Genomic DNA, 20,248 nt, shown 5'->3' on the forward strand with positions numbered 1-20,248 from the left:
ATCGAGCAAATCACATAAGTGAATTGACATAACTTAATTGTTGGTTGTTCTAGTCTGTCTAGCCATTGCCATCAACATGTTCCAATACATTGTACCACCACGCTCTACCTCTTCATGGTCATGGGATACATTGTCTTGCCTCCACCACCAATTTCATTAAACTCACTTGAATCAGTCACAAGAACAAATCACCTCTAATATCAATTGTTGGACAATCAAGAAGGATAAACACTGAAAAGATTTTTACCAATGAATTATTTTCTCCTCACTTAAATGATGTTCAACTTTCTCATTATTATTTAATATGAAATTTTATCTCACACTTTTATCTCAATGATACTTAATATATATCCTCAACTAAACAAGTGAATTATAAAAATTACATTTTAGTTAAATTTTATTGATTATATGAATTATATCCCTTCTTCTGGTGTTTATTAGGTTCAGTTTGTTGGAGAAAAATAATTATTCTCATCAATTTTATAAAAAGTTTGGAACGAAAATGTGCCAAACTAGTTACTAATTTTTTATTTAGTAACAATATTTGTACAATCTTTTCTTTATACCCCTCTTTCACTACTCTTTGGGCAATAAATAAGAAACAAAATCTTTTGTTTTATTTTCTAATAAAAAGTATGAAACTGAAATAAATATTTTTATATGCAAACAATAGTTCTCTCTTCTTTTTTGTTTTTCTTTCTTTTATATTTTGTGTTGAACTTTTCTTTTGTAGTCCACGAAAAATGAAAAGTTGGGCCATGGGTTTGAACTCTTACTTCACTAAACCTAGACTCATTAAGAGTGTTGTTAGGTGCACCCAGCATTCTTTGAAAATGGCAAAACTGTCTCTGCTAATTTCTCTCCTTACGAATCAACTTGATTCGTAAAAAACTTATGGATCAACTTGATCCGTAAAAAACTTACGGATCAACTTGATCCGTAAGTCTTAAAAATTAACTTACAGATCAACTTGATCCGTAAGGAGTATTTCTGTCTTTTCATGGTTAGTGCTGGGTGCACCAGCAATAATGCTGGGTGCACTTAGCAGCACTCACTCATTAAGCAGGAAAGTTAACATCATGATCCATGGGTTTTTCCTAGTGACTATAATCTTTTTATATGAGGTCCCTAGATGTTGGGTTATGAAAATAAAACAGATTGAAAAAAATGTATTGGACAAGTTGCTCCTATTAAAATTCAGAAATACTCTTGAAAGTTCTGGTTGACTGAAGAGTTGGGATGATGATTTATCATCGAAGTCACACTATGGTTGATTCTAGTTCTAGGCTTTTAGTTTTGCCTTCCTTTCTTTTAAATTTTAATGCTTGGCATGCGTACTATCGTATAGTGTACATTTGTGTTGTTCAGCCTTTTTGTCTTTTTAAATTTTCTTGCTTGGCATGCGCACTATCGTGATTCGTATTGTGTATATATGTGTTGCTCAGCCTTTTGTCTCTCTTTGTTCTCCAGTTTTTTTCTTGGGACTGCTATAGTGCTATTTGCCTTTATATCCAGGGGTGTTTGTGATCAGTTTGGATTAATTTTGAGAGTCAAGAAACCATCCATCCAAAGATCAAAGGGACTTAGTTCCATTCAGTTTGGATGACTTTTTAAAATAATTCAATATATCTTATCCAATTTGGTTTTTACCATTAAATTACCAACACATCCTTACACATAAATTTCTCTAACGACCTTAGTAGTTGTAGAAATATGAAAATCTTCTTATATAGTCTAGACTAGTTAAATTATAGGGTGTATTATAATATTTTCTCCACAATGTGCTGAATTTTAATTGTAGAAATGAGCTAAATTATATGAAATATGAAATTCTTTTTAGTTTAGTACTAATTTAGTATACAGTTTGCAACAACTTGCTGAATTTTAATTGCTCATGCTGTAATACAGAGTCTGGTCTCCGAGATATATACAACATTATACGTTACACATGAATAAATTCATACAATACTTGTATTATATATATTTTGAGAACGAGATATAAAATAGGAACAAAAACCACAACTGAAAGGGCCTGTGGTGCGGTAAGTAAAACAGCCACGATTTTCTTCTGTCACAAGGACCTAATTGGCCACCACCAAACCTTCGTTAAGTCTTGCAGTTAATACCTTTCGCAGAATTTTGCCGGAGGGTGCTTTAGGAATAGAGTCCGTGAAGAAAACTCTACCTATTCTCTTGTAAAATACCACCTGCAAGAAACACATGCTCATTAGCCCCAATAAAATCAATTACAACCATATAAAATATAAGTGATAGTTCATTTACATGTTCATTAATATTCTATCTCCTATTTTTAATTACAAGAGGCATATATACCATAAAGCGGGGGATCACTGAAGCTATTGCTAGAGAAAAAGAGAAAGATAGATAATAATAGCTAAATATGTATGGGTGGGATTGCTTTTGCATAGCACTAATATAAATAAAGAATTATTAATTATAATAGAAATATTAAACTGATCCTTAAACTCCTCATGATCCAATAAATAAATAAAAAAACCAATTATGTTGGTAAAGAAAACCTGTTGTGAAATGTATGTCTTTATTTCATCCTCGGTAATCTCAGAACCATTTGACCTTACAACAAATGCAACTGGAATTTCTCCTGCAGCTTCATCTTTCATACTGAAACCAACACCGATTATATTAGTCATTGGTACAAAATAAGAAGAGTGCGGTGGGTTCCACGCAGCAACATTCAGTCATCATAGCCGTTAACAAAGGCCAAAAAATCTGTTAAACCCTTTCAAATCTCTATTTTCACGTAACATTAACTATGTTAGAGGATATTCTTATCATTTTATCCCAACTAAACAAGTTTATAATATTATTTATATTCTATTTCTCACCTATTTCTCTTAAAAAAAAAACAACAAAACATATTATTTTATTTCCACTCAGTTCCTCCTTTCTTAAATTATTTTTCTTCTAGTTTTATCTATTTTTTTCTTTTAAACCAAATACGGCCTAAAAGAAGATAGAGGACATTTTTTTCCAGCCAAAAAATTTACTGCAAACATTTATAATGAGACAATTAAACAAACAAAAAGGTAAGAAAAAAAATAAGGTTGTTGGGGCTTTTTCATACACAAAAATAAAGGTTATTTGGTCTTTTTGTAATAGGGGGTTGCTTTTCCCAAAAAAAAAACACTTACTGAAAATATTTATATTTATACAACTAAACATAAAAGTCATGAGAACCATGAAGGTTGTTGGGTCTTCTTTTGTAGGGGGGTTTTCCCCAAAAAATATTTACTGAAAATATCTATAATGAGACAATTAAACAAACATAAAAGTCAGAAGAAGAAAAATGAAAGTTGTTGGGCTTTTTTTTATAGAAGGTTGTTAAAGATATTAGGTAACCAACTTACCCTACAACGGCAGCATCAGAAATGTTTGGGTGAGCAATCAACAAAGCTTCGAGCTCAGCAGGAGCTACTTGGAATCCTTTGTATTTGATCAATTCCTTTAACCGATCAACAATGAAGAGTTCATTATCATCATCAATGAAACCAATATCTCCTGTGTGTAACCATCCTTCTCTGTCTATAGTTCTCTCTGTAGCCTCTGGGTCATTTAGATATCCTGACCAACCAGAAATTGAACATATCAAGAAACTGTAATGGTATTTTTTTTGTAACATATTACCTTTGACAAGACTTAGGCTAATTAAATTTAGGTTTGTGGAGTTTTACATTTATTCTTTTATAATCAATTACACATTTTATAGTCCAGTAATAGGCAGGTGCTCGCTGATCAGCTACTTCATAAACTGTCTATTTTCATGCTAAAATGATGTGACTCTTGGTAGCTGTGGAGCATAATGAGTGACTTACACGTTCTAAATGATTAAATAATTGTGTCTATTGGACTACGTAATATCGTCATTGTGGGAAAAACAGGTAAATGAGTTAGGTGAGGATGTGGACTTCGTTTAAGTGGTGAGCGAATACGACTATTGACTTCCAAACAAAGTTGCCACAGACCTTCCGTGTCAACTTTCTGTTACAAGTTTACTCACCTACCAAACTGTTTGCGGAATTTCTTTATATCAACGCCTTCAGGCTTCAAGATTCCATGTTGAACCGCTACAAAGCTGGCATAATGTCGTTTTGACATTATGCCATTTGGTGTTGAATTTAGATATTTGGTGTAGAGTAATTATTCCATTTTGGTGGGGATTTATTTATTACAAGCCATACAAGTTTCAACAACTGTCAATGATGGTAAAATAAAGAAAATTAAGAATTTTATAACTATATAAAATGAATTAAGTGATATTTTATCTAAAAACTCAATTTAAAAAACAAGACTTGAGATACTTTTGTAAATTCAATTTGCAAATTTAAATTTAACTAAAACTTAAATTTGTAAACTTTAATCCAACCATCTACTAGGATGTTTCCCAAATTTAATTTTCCAAGAATCTTCATCACAGACAATTTACTGGCTTCAAAACAAAATGAGTTATTAAAGCTTCAACTCAGAAAATTAATTTACTTTGATTCAGAATAAGTTATTTATCAGCAAAATATTTTACACCTATAATATGGAGGGAAACATGAGAGACATATCAACACGGCTATTGAAAATATAATAAGCATGCAAGTGTGGCCACAGTTTTTTATTTATTATTATTATAGAATGTTAGCAATCGATACGACAGTTGTTTTTTTATTATTATTATAGAATGTTAGCAATCGATATGAATATGATCACAGTATCACATACGACATATATACGTACCTCCTTTAACGGAGTGGAGGAACCAGAATATCATATGCTCATGTGACTGTTACTCAATGCTACTTGTTAGTGGGCACGCACAATACTTTTTTTGTATAAGAATAAGAATAAAATCACACTTTTTTTAAGATTTTATTCAACACTTTATTTTAATTTTGAAAGTATATAACTGGAAATTAAAAAACACGTATATATCTTAAACTAAGTATAGCAAATAATTTTTTAAAATAATTTAATTTTTACTTAAAAAATTATTGTACTTCAACATAAATTAAATTCATTTATTTATATATCATACACAATAAACCCTCTGTAAAATTATTGCCGATGGTTTGGTGGCTGATTAAAGGTGCTTCACACGTTTGAGGCGCTGAAACTTTTGTGGAGTTCACACCTTGAATAACTGTAGCACACATATTTACCGTCCCCACCACATCCTAGAGGCCATATAAATGTGATAATAATAATAATGATCTAAACTAAAGCAACCAAATCCACCCATTCTGCTCCACCGAGCTCACAATTCACAACAACTCCACTTAGACTTTTAAAAGGTTAATACAAATTAAAATACTAAAGACTAATATAATCAACATACTTTACAAAGATTAACATAAATTTTTAACATTATATATCAATTACCAAATTTCTTGGGAATAAACTAAGAGTGTACTCCCCTACAAAGATATCTTAATATGAAAATGACAATTGATTCAGATGTTTAAACCAAATCTAGTACTATCAAAGAAGACATTTTGACCAGTCGATGAAAAACCATCTCAATTAACTATTATAATAAGTGTTTTTCGGAAATCATACGATGATTTGGTGGTGATGGCCGGGAAAAAACATAGGGATAGAAGTCATAAGAAAGTCAATACTAATATAACATACTAACGATTAGCATTTGTGAATTAAAAAAACTAATGTTTCTCTCTGATTATAAGACAACATACATGAGACGCCACCATATTGTTCTGTGATATTTAGGATATGCGTTAAAATCACACGACGATGAATATAAGTGATAATAAATGTATGCAATAAACATGTATACGAATACGATGGTATACCTTTCATGACCTTTGCCCCTCTTATGCAAATTTCTCCGGATTTGTTTCTTGGAAGTGAATCACCCGTTTCTGTATCCACGATTTTCATCTCAGCGTTTCTCACAACGGTTCCGCATGCACCTGGTTTAATCTTCGAGGGTTCTTTTGCAAATGCCATGCTAATGGCAAGTGGTCCTGCTTCTGTCATCCCATATCCCTGTACGTCAAAATTATAAGTTATCCCATTTGCTTTTCCTTTTCAGTTTATTAAGATCACAGGAGACAAATTTTGTTTTCATATAAACGGAATAATAATGATCTATAACTATATAGGAAGGAAATAGAATATTTTAATGTACATATTTTTATACTTATTTTATTTTATAATTGTACTCATAAATTATTGTTTTTTGTATAATAATCATTTTTACAAATCTCCCATTAACTTCTACTTTTTTATTTAAAATAAACATGAAAAAGCAGTTAGACATGAATCACTTATTTCTCCTAATAATGATAATAATAATATGATAGGATGATTACGACAACACGACGCTGATAAGTGTCTATATCTTTCCTATTAAAGAGTTAAAATACAAGATTTTTCCTTAGCTTGAAAAGTTAAAAATTGCACTTATTTTTAGGTCTAAACTTTTTGCTTATAATTGCTTTTTAAAACTAATATTTTTCTTATAATTATAATCAAATAAAGAATAACTTTATTTTCCATAAAATCTCCAATTATATTTTAAAAGGTCGGAGGAATAAAGCTATAGCATATACGATAAACTAAAGTTCCATTAATAGAGTTGCGGATCGACTTACAGGGTTGGAATGCTAGGAACCTCGTTCAGGACATTGGGACCAGCCACCAGATAGGGTTTTGAAGTTTTTGGGCAATGGTTGTATTGCTTTAGGGTAGTTTGTTTTTGTCTTATTTATTTTTTTTCTGTTTCCACTTTACCAAAATAAAAGTTCCATTAATAATGGCACTTTGCATAAAGAATTTATTTGATCCGTATCAAAGTGCAAAGAGGAAGAGGAATGACAGCGACACGGGTAAGTTTCGTTTCTCTTCTAATATAAATAAGAGAATTATTAAATAAAAAATAAAATCTATTAAAATTTTATAGTTTTTAATAAATTTTAAATAATCATAAAGAGATTCTAAAAAATAAAGTGTCTGACGAGAAAATATTGTTCGTATTTCTCAAGTATAAATGCGATGTGTTTGGATTTTTTTCTTATAAGTATGTTTTAGGTTTATTTTAATTTATTTATAATCGTTCTATCTATCTTCTTTTGAAGTTTCTTTGTAAAAAATAATATATGCAATAAATTTTTTAATTTTAATAAAATAATTATGGAGTTTCTTTTTCGTCTATTTTTATTTCAACTTCACAATAAATAAATACTAATATATATATATATATATATATATATAAAGTTAATTAAAAACTAGATGAAACAATATGAGTATAATTGATAAAAAAAATTAATTAATATTATTTTAATTTTTAAAAATGAAAAATAAATAATATTTCTTTTTTAAATTCAAAAATTAAAAAATTGAGGAATTTGATTATTTTCTTGAGTAATAATACAAATTATTATTTATTTTAAATATTTTATTAACATTTTTATTTTTTTATCTCTTTTTCTATCACATCATATATTCTATCATATTTATATTTTTTTAATTTTTTTATTCTCTTTCTCGAGTTTAAATAGGTTAATGGGTGTTGATAAAACATTATCCTTAATTTTATGAATAGAAATTAAGTGTTTTGTAGTTATTATATCGTGAAGAAGCGTGTGAAGAAACTGCGACTGCGACTGTTACTGCAGCTTAGGTCGCTAAAATCTGACTTGTTATAAACCAATCAAAATTTGCCATGTCACTTTGTAAAATTAGAAGTTAAATCTTGAAAAATGAAAATGTCCTTTTTATAAACTAATTAATTTTTAAAAATAATAATGAAAATGAAACCTGTCCAAAAGTAGCGTGTGGTAGCCTAGCCTTAACGGCTTCTTGGAGTTCCCCTCCCAACGGTGCCGCACCGGTGACCACAGCGCGAATAGACGACAGGTCGTAGCGATGAGTCTCTCCGCTCTTAACCAACGCCAAAACGATGGGAGGAACAAACGACGCAACCGTCACCTTGTACTTCTCGATGAGCTCAAACAGAGTAGTGATCTCAAACTTTTGCACAATAAGTACAGCCGCACCAGATCGAATCCCGCAGAGCAAAATAGAATTGAGCGCATAGATGTGAAACATAGGCAGCACACAGAGTAACACATCCTCGCTGTGCGTGTACTGGTGCGGGTTTTCGCCGTCAACTAACTGCGATATCGTGGTAACCAAGTTTTCATGCGATAACATAACCCCCTTGGGGAGCCCAGACGTGCCAGAAGAAAACGGAAGCGCAACGAGGTCGTCAGGGTTAATCTTAACGGCAGGGGCTTCCCTTTCGTCGGCGTTGGTGAGCGTTGAGAAATGCAAAACGCCATCGTTTTCAGAAGAATAATCATCATCAATGCACATCACCATGACATCGCTGTCGTCCGCGAAACTCTTGATTTTCTCAAGGTACGCGGATTGCGTTATGACCAGCCTGGTTTTCGTGGCCATCGCTTGCTTCGCGAGCTCCGCCGGAGTGTAGAAGGGGTTGGCGGTGGTGACGACGGCGCCGCGGTGAGTGGCGCCCAGGAAGGCGAGTGCGAACTGCGGGCAGTTGCGGAGGACGAGCATGATGACGTCACCCTGGCAGATGCCGATTTTGTGGAGGCCGGCGGAGATGCGGCGAGCGGAGAGATCGACGTCGGCGTAGGTGAGGGTTTCGCTGGTGTCGCCGTCGATGAGGCATGGACGGTCATGGAACTGTGACAACTTTTGGAAGCAGTAAGAGTACAATGGGAGGTGTGTGGGGATGGGAATATCGGGGAGTGGGGAACGGAAAATGAATTCTTGTGGTGAAAGTTCCATTTTTTGTCGGTGTAGGAGAATTTATGAGTTTGCTTGAAGGTGGTGCCAGCATCTATGCATATATATATATGGGTGGTGTTTGTAAGGCCTGTGGTTACATCATGAGTTGGTGAGACAGGGACTGTCTGACATGTTTGAATGGAACTGTTTGTCGTGTGGATGATTTTATTTTTATTTTCCATGGATCAAGTATTGTTCTAGTTTAGGTTCAAAGAGTAAAGATGTTTACTAATACTAATATTATGTTTGAATTTTATTTGTTTTTTAATTATAACTTCAGTTTAATATTTGTTATTCCTGTCTCTCAAAATAATCATCATTATTTATAAATTTTATTGTTATTGTTTACTGTTAGTATTATAAAAGAATGTGTGGTAACTCATTAATTTCTTTGATTTTTAAGGAATCTCCAAATCACTTTCCTTTTACGTTGATGGTCAGAAAAATCAGTCTCTGGATATTTTCTCATTTTCTGTAATGTTATGGCAGCATGGGAATTGATGTTGCTATTTGTGTATGTGTCGTTTGTTTTCAAACCATGAAATTTCAAGTAATTACACACAAATAATAAATACATTTAAATTAAAGTTATTATCTGAGCTAAATTTTTAGTGAAAATAATTTTTCAGATTTTATTTATCTTTTAATTAAATTTTAGATTCATCAGAATCTATTAGGAACAAGAAGACTAAAAAAAAAAGTTTTTAAGACAAAAAAACACTAAGCAACACTTCAACTTAATTCCATGTTAAGTTTTTAATGTATAAATTGAAAGTTCTTACCATGTCTTGTATCTAGAATTTTTTGGCACATGACAATTCTTTCAATTGTATGTGCTTGTAGTCAATTTTAATTATATCTACAATCAAAAATAATTTTAACCTTCATAATTAATTCCTCTATTTCTTTGTATTTGTTTATTTAAAAGTATGATACATAAATTAAGGAATGCTATCAGCTCAGTTCCTCTTAACTCAAAAGCAAAAATCCTTACACTTTGAGAAATGGCTATGACCTAGGGCCGTTGTTGCTACATTTTTAAATTCGGCCAATCTGTTTTGGTTCGAGCTGTTAAAACAATTTGGGATGGGCTTAATTCATTATACTGACCTCAGTAGTAAAATGTTTGCTCTATTTATGTTTTTCTTTCTTCTTCTATACATGATATTTGACCAAAATACAAAAATGTTTGATCTATTTGTGCTATCATAATTGATTTCATTTCCTCATTGTCAAAGTATTCCTCATATAGTTTTTTTCTATTTTTATCCATTGTAAAAAAATGCTTGCTCTAAAAATTGTTATTTTTCGGATATCATATAATTATAAAATTATTAAAATTCTTTTAAAAAATTATTAAAATAATCATTTAATAATTATAATTTTTTTAAAAATTCCTTATTTTAAAATCATGTTATATTTTAACGACAAAATTGATTTTTTTTATCATACAATAAAATAATTTTACTTGCTAAAACAATTACCCGGGCATTGATGCACGGATCATGCAACTAGTAATACATAAATTAAAAAATGTAACTAATATTTTTAATTATATTAAAATTATTTTTAACTTTCTATGACTTCCACTACTTTTTTTCTTCTAGATTCATGATAGGTGTGTAAAGAACATAATTGAAAAAATAGCTAATATTGTTTTAATGTTCGCAATAAATAAATATTTTTTTCAACAATGGACAAATGAAAAGAAAAAAAAGTGTAGAATAATGCTAATTAATGTTTTTACAACGTTGTTTGAGGAATAAAAAAATATGGAAAAGTATTAGTAGTATTATTTTAAGTATTTTTTTATTTATTTTATTGTTTATTTTTAAGTATTTTTTATAGATAAAGAAAATAAAATATAATAATTTTTTCTTTATTTCATTCATTGTATGATTTTTTAATTATTTTTTATTATCTTTGTGTCTTTGGAGAATAAAAGTCATGAAAATGCATCATTTTTTAATATTTAAGGATGGTAAAAACATATATATGATATTTTGCGTTGACAAAGTTTTTATATGAAAAAGAGAATAGAGGATGAATGGAATAGATAAAGTTAGAAAATCTTTCATATTTTATAAACTTTTTATTTGTCTTCTTGTGTGTTTTTTTTATTTATATTTTTAATTAATTTTTAAAATTAATTTTGCCTTTTATTAATTTTCTTTTGTTTTTTATTGTTATGATTTTCTTTCTCTCATTTTTGTGTGTAGTTGAAGGATTTGAAATTTATATGTCATGAGTAGGGGTGGAAATGAACCGAGCAAGCCAAGTTTTACTTGACTTGAGTTGAATAGGTAAGACTTCAGTTTGACTCATTCTCTGTCATAGGCTTTTATCAAAGGCTCGACTCGGCTTACATAAAAGTTTCGCTTAGCCTATGAGTCTATTTAAAAGCTTGTTTAAAAACGTATTTGATCAATCGATTATTTTAAAACCTATGAAATACTAACTAGAAAAAGAAACTTATAAATTTTTGTATAAGTAATATACAAATCCAAAAATGATTGATAAACAAAATCATATTGAATTTAAGTCGTTAAAACACAAAGTATATCAAAATAAAATGAAGAAAAAATGAGCATAATATTAAAAAATATATGGATTATAAATGATTTATACTAATATAGCCAAACAAAAATATTTAAATTGTCTAAAAATATCCTTACAAAGCATTATTTTCCTTGAAAGTATTAATATGGTCATTATCCTTTTAGCTTAGTCTTTTTCTTTTTGAAAACTTTACACATGCAAGTAAATCCTCTAAGTATTTTATGTCACTTCATCCTGACATTCATAGCACTATAAATGGTATAGATAATCATCGTTAATCTGTCAGTTGCTATAAAGCTAGCAAACAAAATATAATTCAAAATATACAGCCTTAAACCAATAAATTAAAGTGCAGATGATAATCATCATTTTAAAATTTTTTTATTTAATAATAATAATAGTTATTATTATTATTATTTAAACATGTTGGCTTGTTAAGTTTAACAAAAAAATTTATAATTTGGGTTTGACCTTTTTATCCAAAAAAACTTTTTAAAAAACTTGAACTTGACCTTTATAGTAAACAAGTTAAGCAATAGGCCGAGTCAAAGGCTCTTGACAAACTACTTGCTCATTTCCATCCATAGTCATGAGTCTATAGGAAAGGTAAAAGAAGAAAAGAACTAATTGTAAAGATCATAATGATATATCTCTCTTTTAGTATTTAGTCATACAAATTTATAATAAAATTGGTTTTTGAATTTGTATTTGGATAAAAAAATTTCTAAAATTTATATTTGGATCATGAACATCAAATTATGAATAAATGGTTTAATCGATAGTTGATAATGTTAGAAGATAATTTTATTGAACTTTTGTAAGGTGTTTAGGATGAGTTTTCCTCCTAAGGGAGTTTATGAAATAAATTTATGCAAGTCATTAAAATATGAATGTTTCATTAAAAAAAAAATATGAATTTTAATATCTTTAAACTAACATGTTCCTATAATGACTTTAACCTAATATTATTCTTAAGTTTTTTCTTCTAAAAAGGTAAATAAAAAGATTAATTAATTATTTTTTCAATGTCATAGAATTTTCTTATTTATCATATGCTAGTGGAAAAATAAACACCTCTGTATATTTCTATCATTTGTTAATTTTGGGTATAAATATTTTAAAAATGATAACAAACACAAAAATACATTAAAGGAAACATGATTTGAATGATTATTTTTGTTTTGTAATTACAATTAGAAAAAATATTTAGATAAATGTTTAGATAATCTTTACTTTCTACATTTTTTTCATATTTACTTTATATATTTATCTATTTTTCTTTTTTTTTTCTTTACCACATATCTTACTTTGAAATATATATACAAAATCCTCATAATTGATATATATACACCCTAAGAATAAAAATAGGAAAAAAAATTCAACACATAATATAATAATATTACCATTTCAATATTTCATAAATACATTTATCAAATAAAATAATATTTAAGTATGTATTACAGACGGTTTAATCAACTATGTATAAATAAACATATATTTTTCTCTTTAACATAATACAATATAATAATACAATAAAAATACCAACACAAATACTATCGCACTTCCCATGGCATTTCTCAGATAGTATAGATAAAATCAAACAGACGCTAACCGTTACTGTCAGTCGCAATTTGTCGTTTCCAAATCCACGTACCACTGTACATTTCTATCTTATAGTCACACTAGCGTCACTTCTTTCGTCACAATGGGCTAGCATTATCCGGAGCTCTAGCATGGGCTTACAACTTTTAAACATGGGTCATGCCTAGACTGCAACCCCAATGAATATAGAACACATGCAATTATTGACTAATGAGTTAACAATGACCATGAAAAAACATTAAATATTTTTCAGAAAAAACAAATATTTATGAAATTAAAATAAGGTTTATCTCGGCACTGTGTATCATACATTCATATTCAAACACGATCTAACATCTCATTTTTTATAAAAATAAATAAAAATAATTTTATTTAAAAATTAATAAAACTTTTAGAAATTAAATAAATGAGAGAAAAAAATTTATTAATTAAAATAAGGATTTCATAATATTAAAAAATAAATAGAATAAAATGATACTTTAATTGATTATTTTTTTAATGAAAGAGTAAAATAGAGTTCATTTTTATAAAATAATAAAATAAAGAAAAAATAATAAATAATAGATTTAGAGTACCCTAGTTATAAATAGAGATATATAAGGTTAGTTTTTATATTTATTGTACATTTCTACTCTCTCTCTCTCTCTAAAATTCATTCTCACTTCTTCCTCTCCTAAAATGTCTTTTTTTCCCGCATACATCCAAATATATCCGAGTAAAACTACAATTTTCAGATTGATTAACCGTTGGCCATCCTGAAATTTGGACACCACATATGAAACTTATTTTCTCACGTTCCCATTGTTGGGATTTATAAAATAATGTTTGTAGAGAAAAATACCTCTCATAAGAGACACTGAAATTAAGGTTCCAACCTATTCTCCTTTTCTCTAACGCCTGAAAAGTCTAATAGAGCAACCAGAGAAAAAACTTGAAGAGTCTTAAGGAACCGCTAGAAACGCTGCTATCATTATTAAACTCTCATGTAAGGGATGGGCTTACCGTAATTAAGGTTAGAATGAACATGTGTAGGGATCCTTAGAGGATCAAATTGAGATTTATTTTGGGATGTTTATTGTATTGTAATTCTGCCTTTATGATTATAATCATGAGATTGTTATATTTGACGGGCCAATTGATGCCCTAATGCAAATTGGTTGATAAAATTGAGTGCTCTTTGTATTTTTCGTGTTTTTTGAACCTATAATTTTGATATGATTATGTGAAATTATTTGAAGAGTTTTATTCTTCATGTTGTGAGAAATATTTTTGTATAATTCGTTTGTGTTTTGGACAAAATTTATTAGATTAGCGTGAGAATTAGATTATTGGAAACATTCTTTGTCATGTTTTGGTCTCATAAGTTTATTTCATGTTGACGATTATAACACATATGTATATGAACTGTTAAAATAAATTAGAAATTAATAGTTCAAATAATAAAATTAAATTGAAGGAAATTAAAATATTAATATTCAACGATAAATACTTTAAATGCATTTTTAGTTTAATTATTTATTAAATTTTTTAATTAAAAATAATATATTTTGATTTAATATATACATGTTTTGTGTCATTAAATTTTAATATTGTGTGATATTTATATAATTCATGAGGTGTGATAATATGTTGTGTTCGAATTATAACATTGTGATTAAGATTGAGTGTGTGTGATAAATTGAGTATGTGTTGAATTCAAAAATACACGTGTATTGAGATTTTGTACGCATTGAGTTGTAAGTTACAAACTGTATAATCACACAACTGTAAGACCCTTTAAGGGCGATGAGTTAATGCGCGACGAGTATTGTGATGGGATCCCCTGTAGGAACCTCACGAGTTAAATCACTTTGAGGCGCAACGAGTTAAAATGATTTTGAAAACAATTGAGTACCTGTGTGTATTGTATAATTCAAACTCCATCGGCACATATATGATTTTAAATGCCTATTTTAATGAGATGATTAATCATATGAACATAACATATTAATATTATTACTATGTGATATATGTATGATGCATAAGACGTGATAATGACTATGTAACGAGCATTGTAACTTGTTACGTGATGGTGGGTAATGAACTATGTGAGTGTGAGATGTTATGTTGTACTTGAAATATGTTGTTATGAACATATGATTAATGTGAAGGTGTGAAATGTGATTAAATCCTTGAGACAAGTGATGTTATGCAATGAGTGGTAAAATGATGCGAATTGTGTTAAGTTGAGCTTGCTATATATATATATATATATATATATATATATGCTTTTGTTTATGTCTACCTATTTAGAAATGTGATAACTTACTCTTTGTGTGTTGTTTGTGTTTGAATCCTATGATGATTTTGAACCTTGTGTTTGTGGGAGCATATGGTTGAATGGATGACTTTAAAGAACTTTATGCTAGATAAAACTAGGACACAATGATGTGATGGGATGTGAAATTGGAACATGAGTTTATATATTATTTGTATAATATCCTGAACATGTTAATTTATGTTGTTCTGTTGCTTAATTTGTTTTCTTTTTGGAAAAATAAAATGGACGACCTTCTTTTGAACAAGTGATACTTTTAATTTGATGATTAATGTGGATTTGAATCTTTTACTCACTTTGACTCTTTTATATTTTTTTATAAAATTTATTTTATGTAATTTGTATTTCCATGTATTTTATTATATAAACATGTACATCAGGATAGAGAATATTAAGAGTCTCTCGTTGTATTTTGTAAACATTATATACTTGTGAAATTTAAAATATTATATATTTGACAAAAAATAATAAACTTAAATATTTTTCTATATACAGATTTTTCTTTTCCTTCTGTTTAAAAAATATTTTAATTTAATCAATAAAAGTAAGTTATCCAAACTAGGAAACCATAAGACTAATTCTCGATATATAAATATTACTATAGTGAATTTTACATCTTCCAGGCCAATATAATAATTTTCAAAGTTATTAATATTTTTTGTTTTACTCATGATCGATTGAGATTGAGTGAGAATGTGAGATGTAATATAAAAATGGTTCCAGATCAAACTCTTAAAAATGAGCCATTTTATATTTTTTTAATGTCATATTTTTTCATCACAAGTTCCTGTTCGTAACTTCTTCATATGTAAAATTATTAAATAGATCCTTGTATTCCATTCTTTATAACAAAAAAATGTAGTTAATTATTTATAATTTTTTCCAATTAATAATTAAAGTAACTCTTCATTTTTTTTACGTGAAACATTTATTTCCAATTTTTATAGGAAAGTTAGTTAGAGACTTAAATTACGGATTTAGTCACTCCCGGTGAAATTGATATGAAGTTGCCGTCAATATCTAGGTCTAAATCACAATTGTTATGAAGTTATTGTAAATATTTTCTTAAAAAAATTTATTGTAAATATCTAAGACTAAATTGAAACTAACCGTTATGTATATAGCAAAATGTAGACAATTTTATCATTGTTTTAATACTTTATTCTATTATAATCATATAAAAATATGTAGTATATTATTTTTTATATTCCATCAAATTATTAGTTTGAATGATATTAAATTCCATCTTTTTAAATAAGATTTAAAATTTAAATATTTTAAATGAAAAAATATTATTGAAAAAGAAAATCTCACCAAAAGTGACTTGTGAAATAATATATACAGTAATAAAATGCATCTTAACTGAAAAAATCATTAAAATGTTATTTGTGGAGAGGAAAAGTGGAGATTGATACCTGATTTGGTTTGCGAGAGCAAAAATACCATAAAATGTGATTATAAGTTTTATATAAAGAAAAAATCATTCAAAACTTTATAAGTTAAAGATAATTTAATCATAAAGACTTAAAAGTTTTAAGTGTTTTTCTTCCATAAAAATACTTAAAATAGTGAAGGAGGACAAAAGTAAGGAGGAATTATTTTAACCTTGTTTTCTCTAAATATTTGAACCAAATAAGTTGTTTTTAAAAGGGACAAAAGTTTATTAGATATATATCTTGGATGTGCATTGTTCATACTCTTTAATTAAAGTTGTAATATTATATTGATAAGTCACATATTAGAAAAACAAGAGGGGTTCATGAAATAAAAGTCTAATTTTAATTAAAAACTCATATATAAAATTATACAATATTATATATAAAATTTGAAAGTTTCAAAGAATCTTCCCTCTCAAATTTTGTCCAACTAAACGCTTTGTAGAGGAATATATGAATAAAACAGTATTAACCCTCACAGCTAAAAATAAAAAGCACGTACTTATGTTACTTTTTTTTTTTACAGCACTTACGTTACCTTTTAATTTTATGTTTTCATATTTTTTTAGACAAATGTTTTCATGACTTATATTTTCATTTTTTTTTATGTAATGAGCAGGGGTGTTCATCAATCCAATGAGAAGAAAAAAAATGAATGCAAAAACCAAAAATTAAACAATTTTTTTTATAAAAACCATTTTTTTATTGAATTAAATCGGATTTCAAATTTAATTTCAAAATCAATCAAATCCAATCTAAATTAAACTTATACATATGTATATATATTTTTTCATAATTTAATAATAACACTCATATTTGTATTATCATACAACTTATACCTATTTATAAAAAAAAATATTTGGTTAGATTATTTTTTATTAATTATTTGACTTAAGATGCATAAATACAAATACATAAAATATTTAATATTTTACATTATTTTTTATTACATATCTTATCATTTATTGAGTATTTTTCTTAAGAACATAAAAGTACGACTAAGATTAAAAAACCAATAAATTCAAAGTGTTTAAAATGTGATCAGATCAAATAAATTTTTTAAACAAAATCGATTGAATGATGAATTTAAAAAATAAAAAATTGGGTTAAATAATTTTGTTTAAAAAATTGATTCAATCTAATGTTCGAAGAGGCTAGCAATGATAATGGATCTGAAAGTACACATAGCTCCTTAAAGGAAGAATAAAATAACACAACAAAAACAGAACTTTTGGGCTTTTAGTTTAAAAAATGACTTGGTTACCAAATTTAAAGTGGAAGAATTGGAATAAATCATATGTTAGGCTACTACATCCACAAGACATCATCATCTCTTTGTCGGCCCCATGACCAATAAAACAATTAAACCACCCAACAGAAACATAGGCCCAACAGAGCCTTACACATGTCCGACGAGGAACTCGCGTCTAATTAGCTACTTGGTGGGTTAGATTTAATAATTTATCAGCTAATTTATAATTTTACTCTCCCTTTAATTATTGATCTATAAGCTATAATTTTGGTTTCTTTTTTTCAAAATTTTACTTCTTTATATTTTAAAAAAATCAATTTTAATTAATACTCAATTTTATGCGTGTTTCATTTTTATTTTTCATTTCAATTGAATTCTTGACCTGACATATTTATATATAATATCATCAAACAATAATTTAATTAATTAAAATATAAACAATAAAATTTATTAGCATGCAAAATTAAGATTTGGATTAAAATTACAAATTTTCTTAAATGTGAAAACTAAAATCAAGATTAAAAGAGAGAGAACCAAGAGCATAGATTGTAAATTAAAGAGGAACTAAAATTGTAATTTAATTATTTTATTTTACCTGTTCTTATTATTTCGCTCTGTTTTATTAGTTTCACCCAACTTGAAGATTAGATACAAAATAACAGAAATAAAAACATAAAAGAAGGAATAGGACAAGCTCTGGCCGGCCGCCACAAAACTAACCACGTCCTGTTGACAGCTAAGCTTTAGGTATGAAAATAAATTATCGATTTCATGTTGACAATACTATACTAATTACACCATATTATTGACTTGTGTCTGTTTGTCGATCCTTTTGTGTTTGGGTTTGGTTTGTATACTTATTAATATTTAGGATTTTGAAAAAATGATCGCTTATATTATTTTCTGCATCACATTTCATGTATAGAAATGGATCATAGTTCAATACTTATTGGCCAAGTTAGTAATCTACCTGCATAATCTGAAATAACGAAGAACTTGTTAATTAACTTCGATAATAATTAATTATCATAAGTTAATGAATATTTCGTAACAATAATATTTTAACAAAAAAATTGTTACATAGCAAGGTGTAACTGGGTCTACCAACAACAAGTAAAGCTTGAATAGAAGTGAGAAAAAGTCATACTTTTGACCATACATAGATGTAGTTTCCAAACCGTAGCAGCAACTTGTGGCAACTCGCAAACACGGTAATCTATTTGTACACGATATTTTCAGCACCCTTTTCCTTCCCCTGCAATCCACCATGTCCTCCTTCAAACTCCACGTCATCATCATCTTTCTATAAATATCCACAACAAACTACGATAACACGTTAACATTAATCATTATTTGCCCTTGTAACCCACATTATGAGCACGAACGAGAAGAAGAAGAAAAAGTCGTCTCTATTGAGCCGCCTCAGGGTGGCGGTGCAGAAGGTGAAGTTGCTACTAAACGCCACCGTACTCAGCCACGCGTGGCATGCTGCAACCATTCTCCGCGGCGTTTCTCTGAGCAAACGCCAGATCAGTTTCAACGACCGACCAGGGTTGATGATGTGCACTGCTTCCGATGAAACTGATTCAGAGGATTTGGTTTCTCCAGCGCATAGCCTTCAGAGGACCATAAGTTGTCCCTCCGATGATGATATCGATAAGAGAGCAGAGATGTTTATAAATAATTTCAGACGCCAGCTTAAGATGGAGAGGCAAATCTCGCTGCAGCTACGTTATTGCAGGGAGAATAGTCTTGAATTGGTGTCTCCCTGAATAATTGTTCAGTTTTCTTGAAATGGAGGACTTTTGTGTTTTTTTTCCGAGAAGGATCTCCATTTTTGCCGTTCGCGTTGATCGCCACGAGAACATGTACAAAAATTGTGAAAAAATGATTTTGGAGTGATTTTGAAGGATAAGTTTTATGGTTTTTTTTTTTTTTTTTCATTTGTAAAGTTTTGGATTTTTGGGATTGTTTTAATCTTGGGTGATTTGCAGCAATTAGAATAGCTTGGGAGCATATGCTGTTTTTGTTAGCTGCTCCTTTTCTTTCTCATTGTCCCTACTATAATAAAATAAATCATTCTAGAAAAGAATATTCCTTCAAGGTCGAAGCATTATCTCGATAAAAAAAAAAAAACCAAATTAGTCCAATCAATATGTTATAGATACTAGTAGCATTATCAAGTGTACAGCAAAAGCAAAATTAGAATCCAATTCCTAGGTTAATGATACTTGGGCACAAGTTGGCTTGAGTTTTTCTTGATTAATAAAATTTGAT

At 28.8% G+C, this 20,248-nt stretch overlaps 2 protein-coding genes across 2 annotated transcripts; one reads left to right on the top strand and one right to left on the bottom strand.

Annotated features, from left to right (window-relative positions):
• Window positions 1–1,858: 1,858 nt before the first annotated feature.
• Window positions 1,859–8,858, bottom strand: LOC114381477 (4-coumarate--CoA ligase 1-like). Its single transcript, XM_028340743.1, has 5 exons — window positions 7,807–8,858; window positions 5,838–6,033; window positions 3,390–3,603; window positions 2,541–2,643; window positions 1,859–2,207 (listed from the first exon to the last, which is right to left on the bottom strand). The coding sequence occupies exons 1-5, from the start codon at window positions 8,803–8,805 to the stop codon at window positions 2,082–2,084; spliced, it is 1,638 nt and encodes a 545-aa protein (XP_028196544.1). The 5' UTR covers window positions 8,806–8,858; the 3' UTR covers window positions 1,859–2,081.
• Window positions 8,859–19,082: 10,224 nt separating this feature from the next.
• On the top strand, window positions 19,083–20,074 carry LOC114381784. Its single transcript, XM_028340998.1, has one exon. It carries the CDS (start codon window positions 19,345–19,347, stop codon window positions 19,741–19,743), a length of 399 nt encoding a protein of 132 aa, XP_028196799.1. The 5' UTR covers window positions 19,083–19,344; the 3' UTR covers window positions 19,744–20,074.
• Window positions 20,075–20,248: the final 174 nt, after the last annotated feature.

The sequence above is a fragment of the Glycine soja genome, chromosome 13 (genome assembly GCF_004193775.1).
Source record: "Glycine soja cultivar W05 chromosome 13, ASM419377v2, whole genome shotgun sequence".
Classification (NCBI taxonomy): domain Eukaryota; kingdom Viridiplantae; phylum Streptophyta; class Magnoliopsida; order Fabales; family Fabaceae; genus Glycine; species Glycine soja.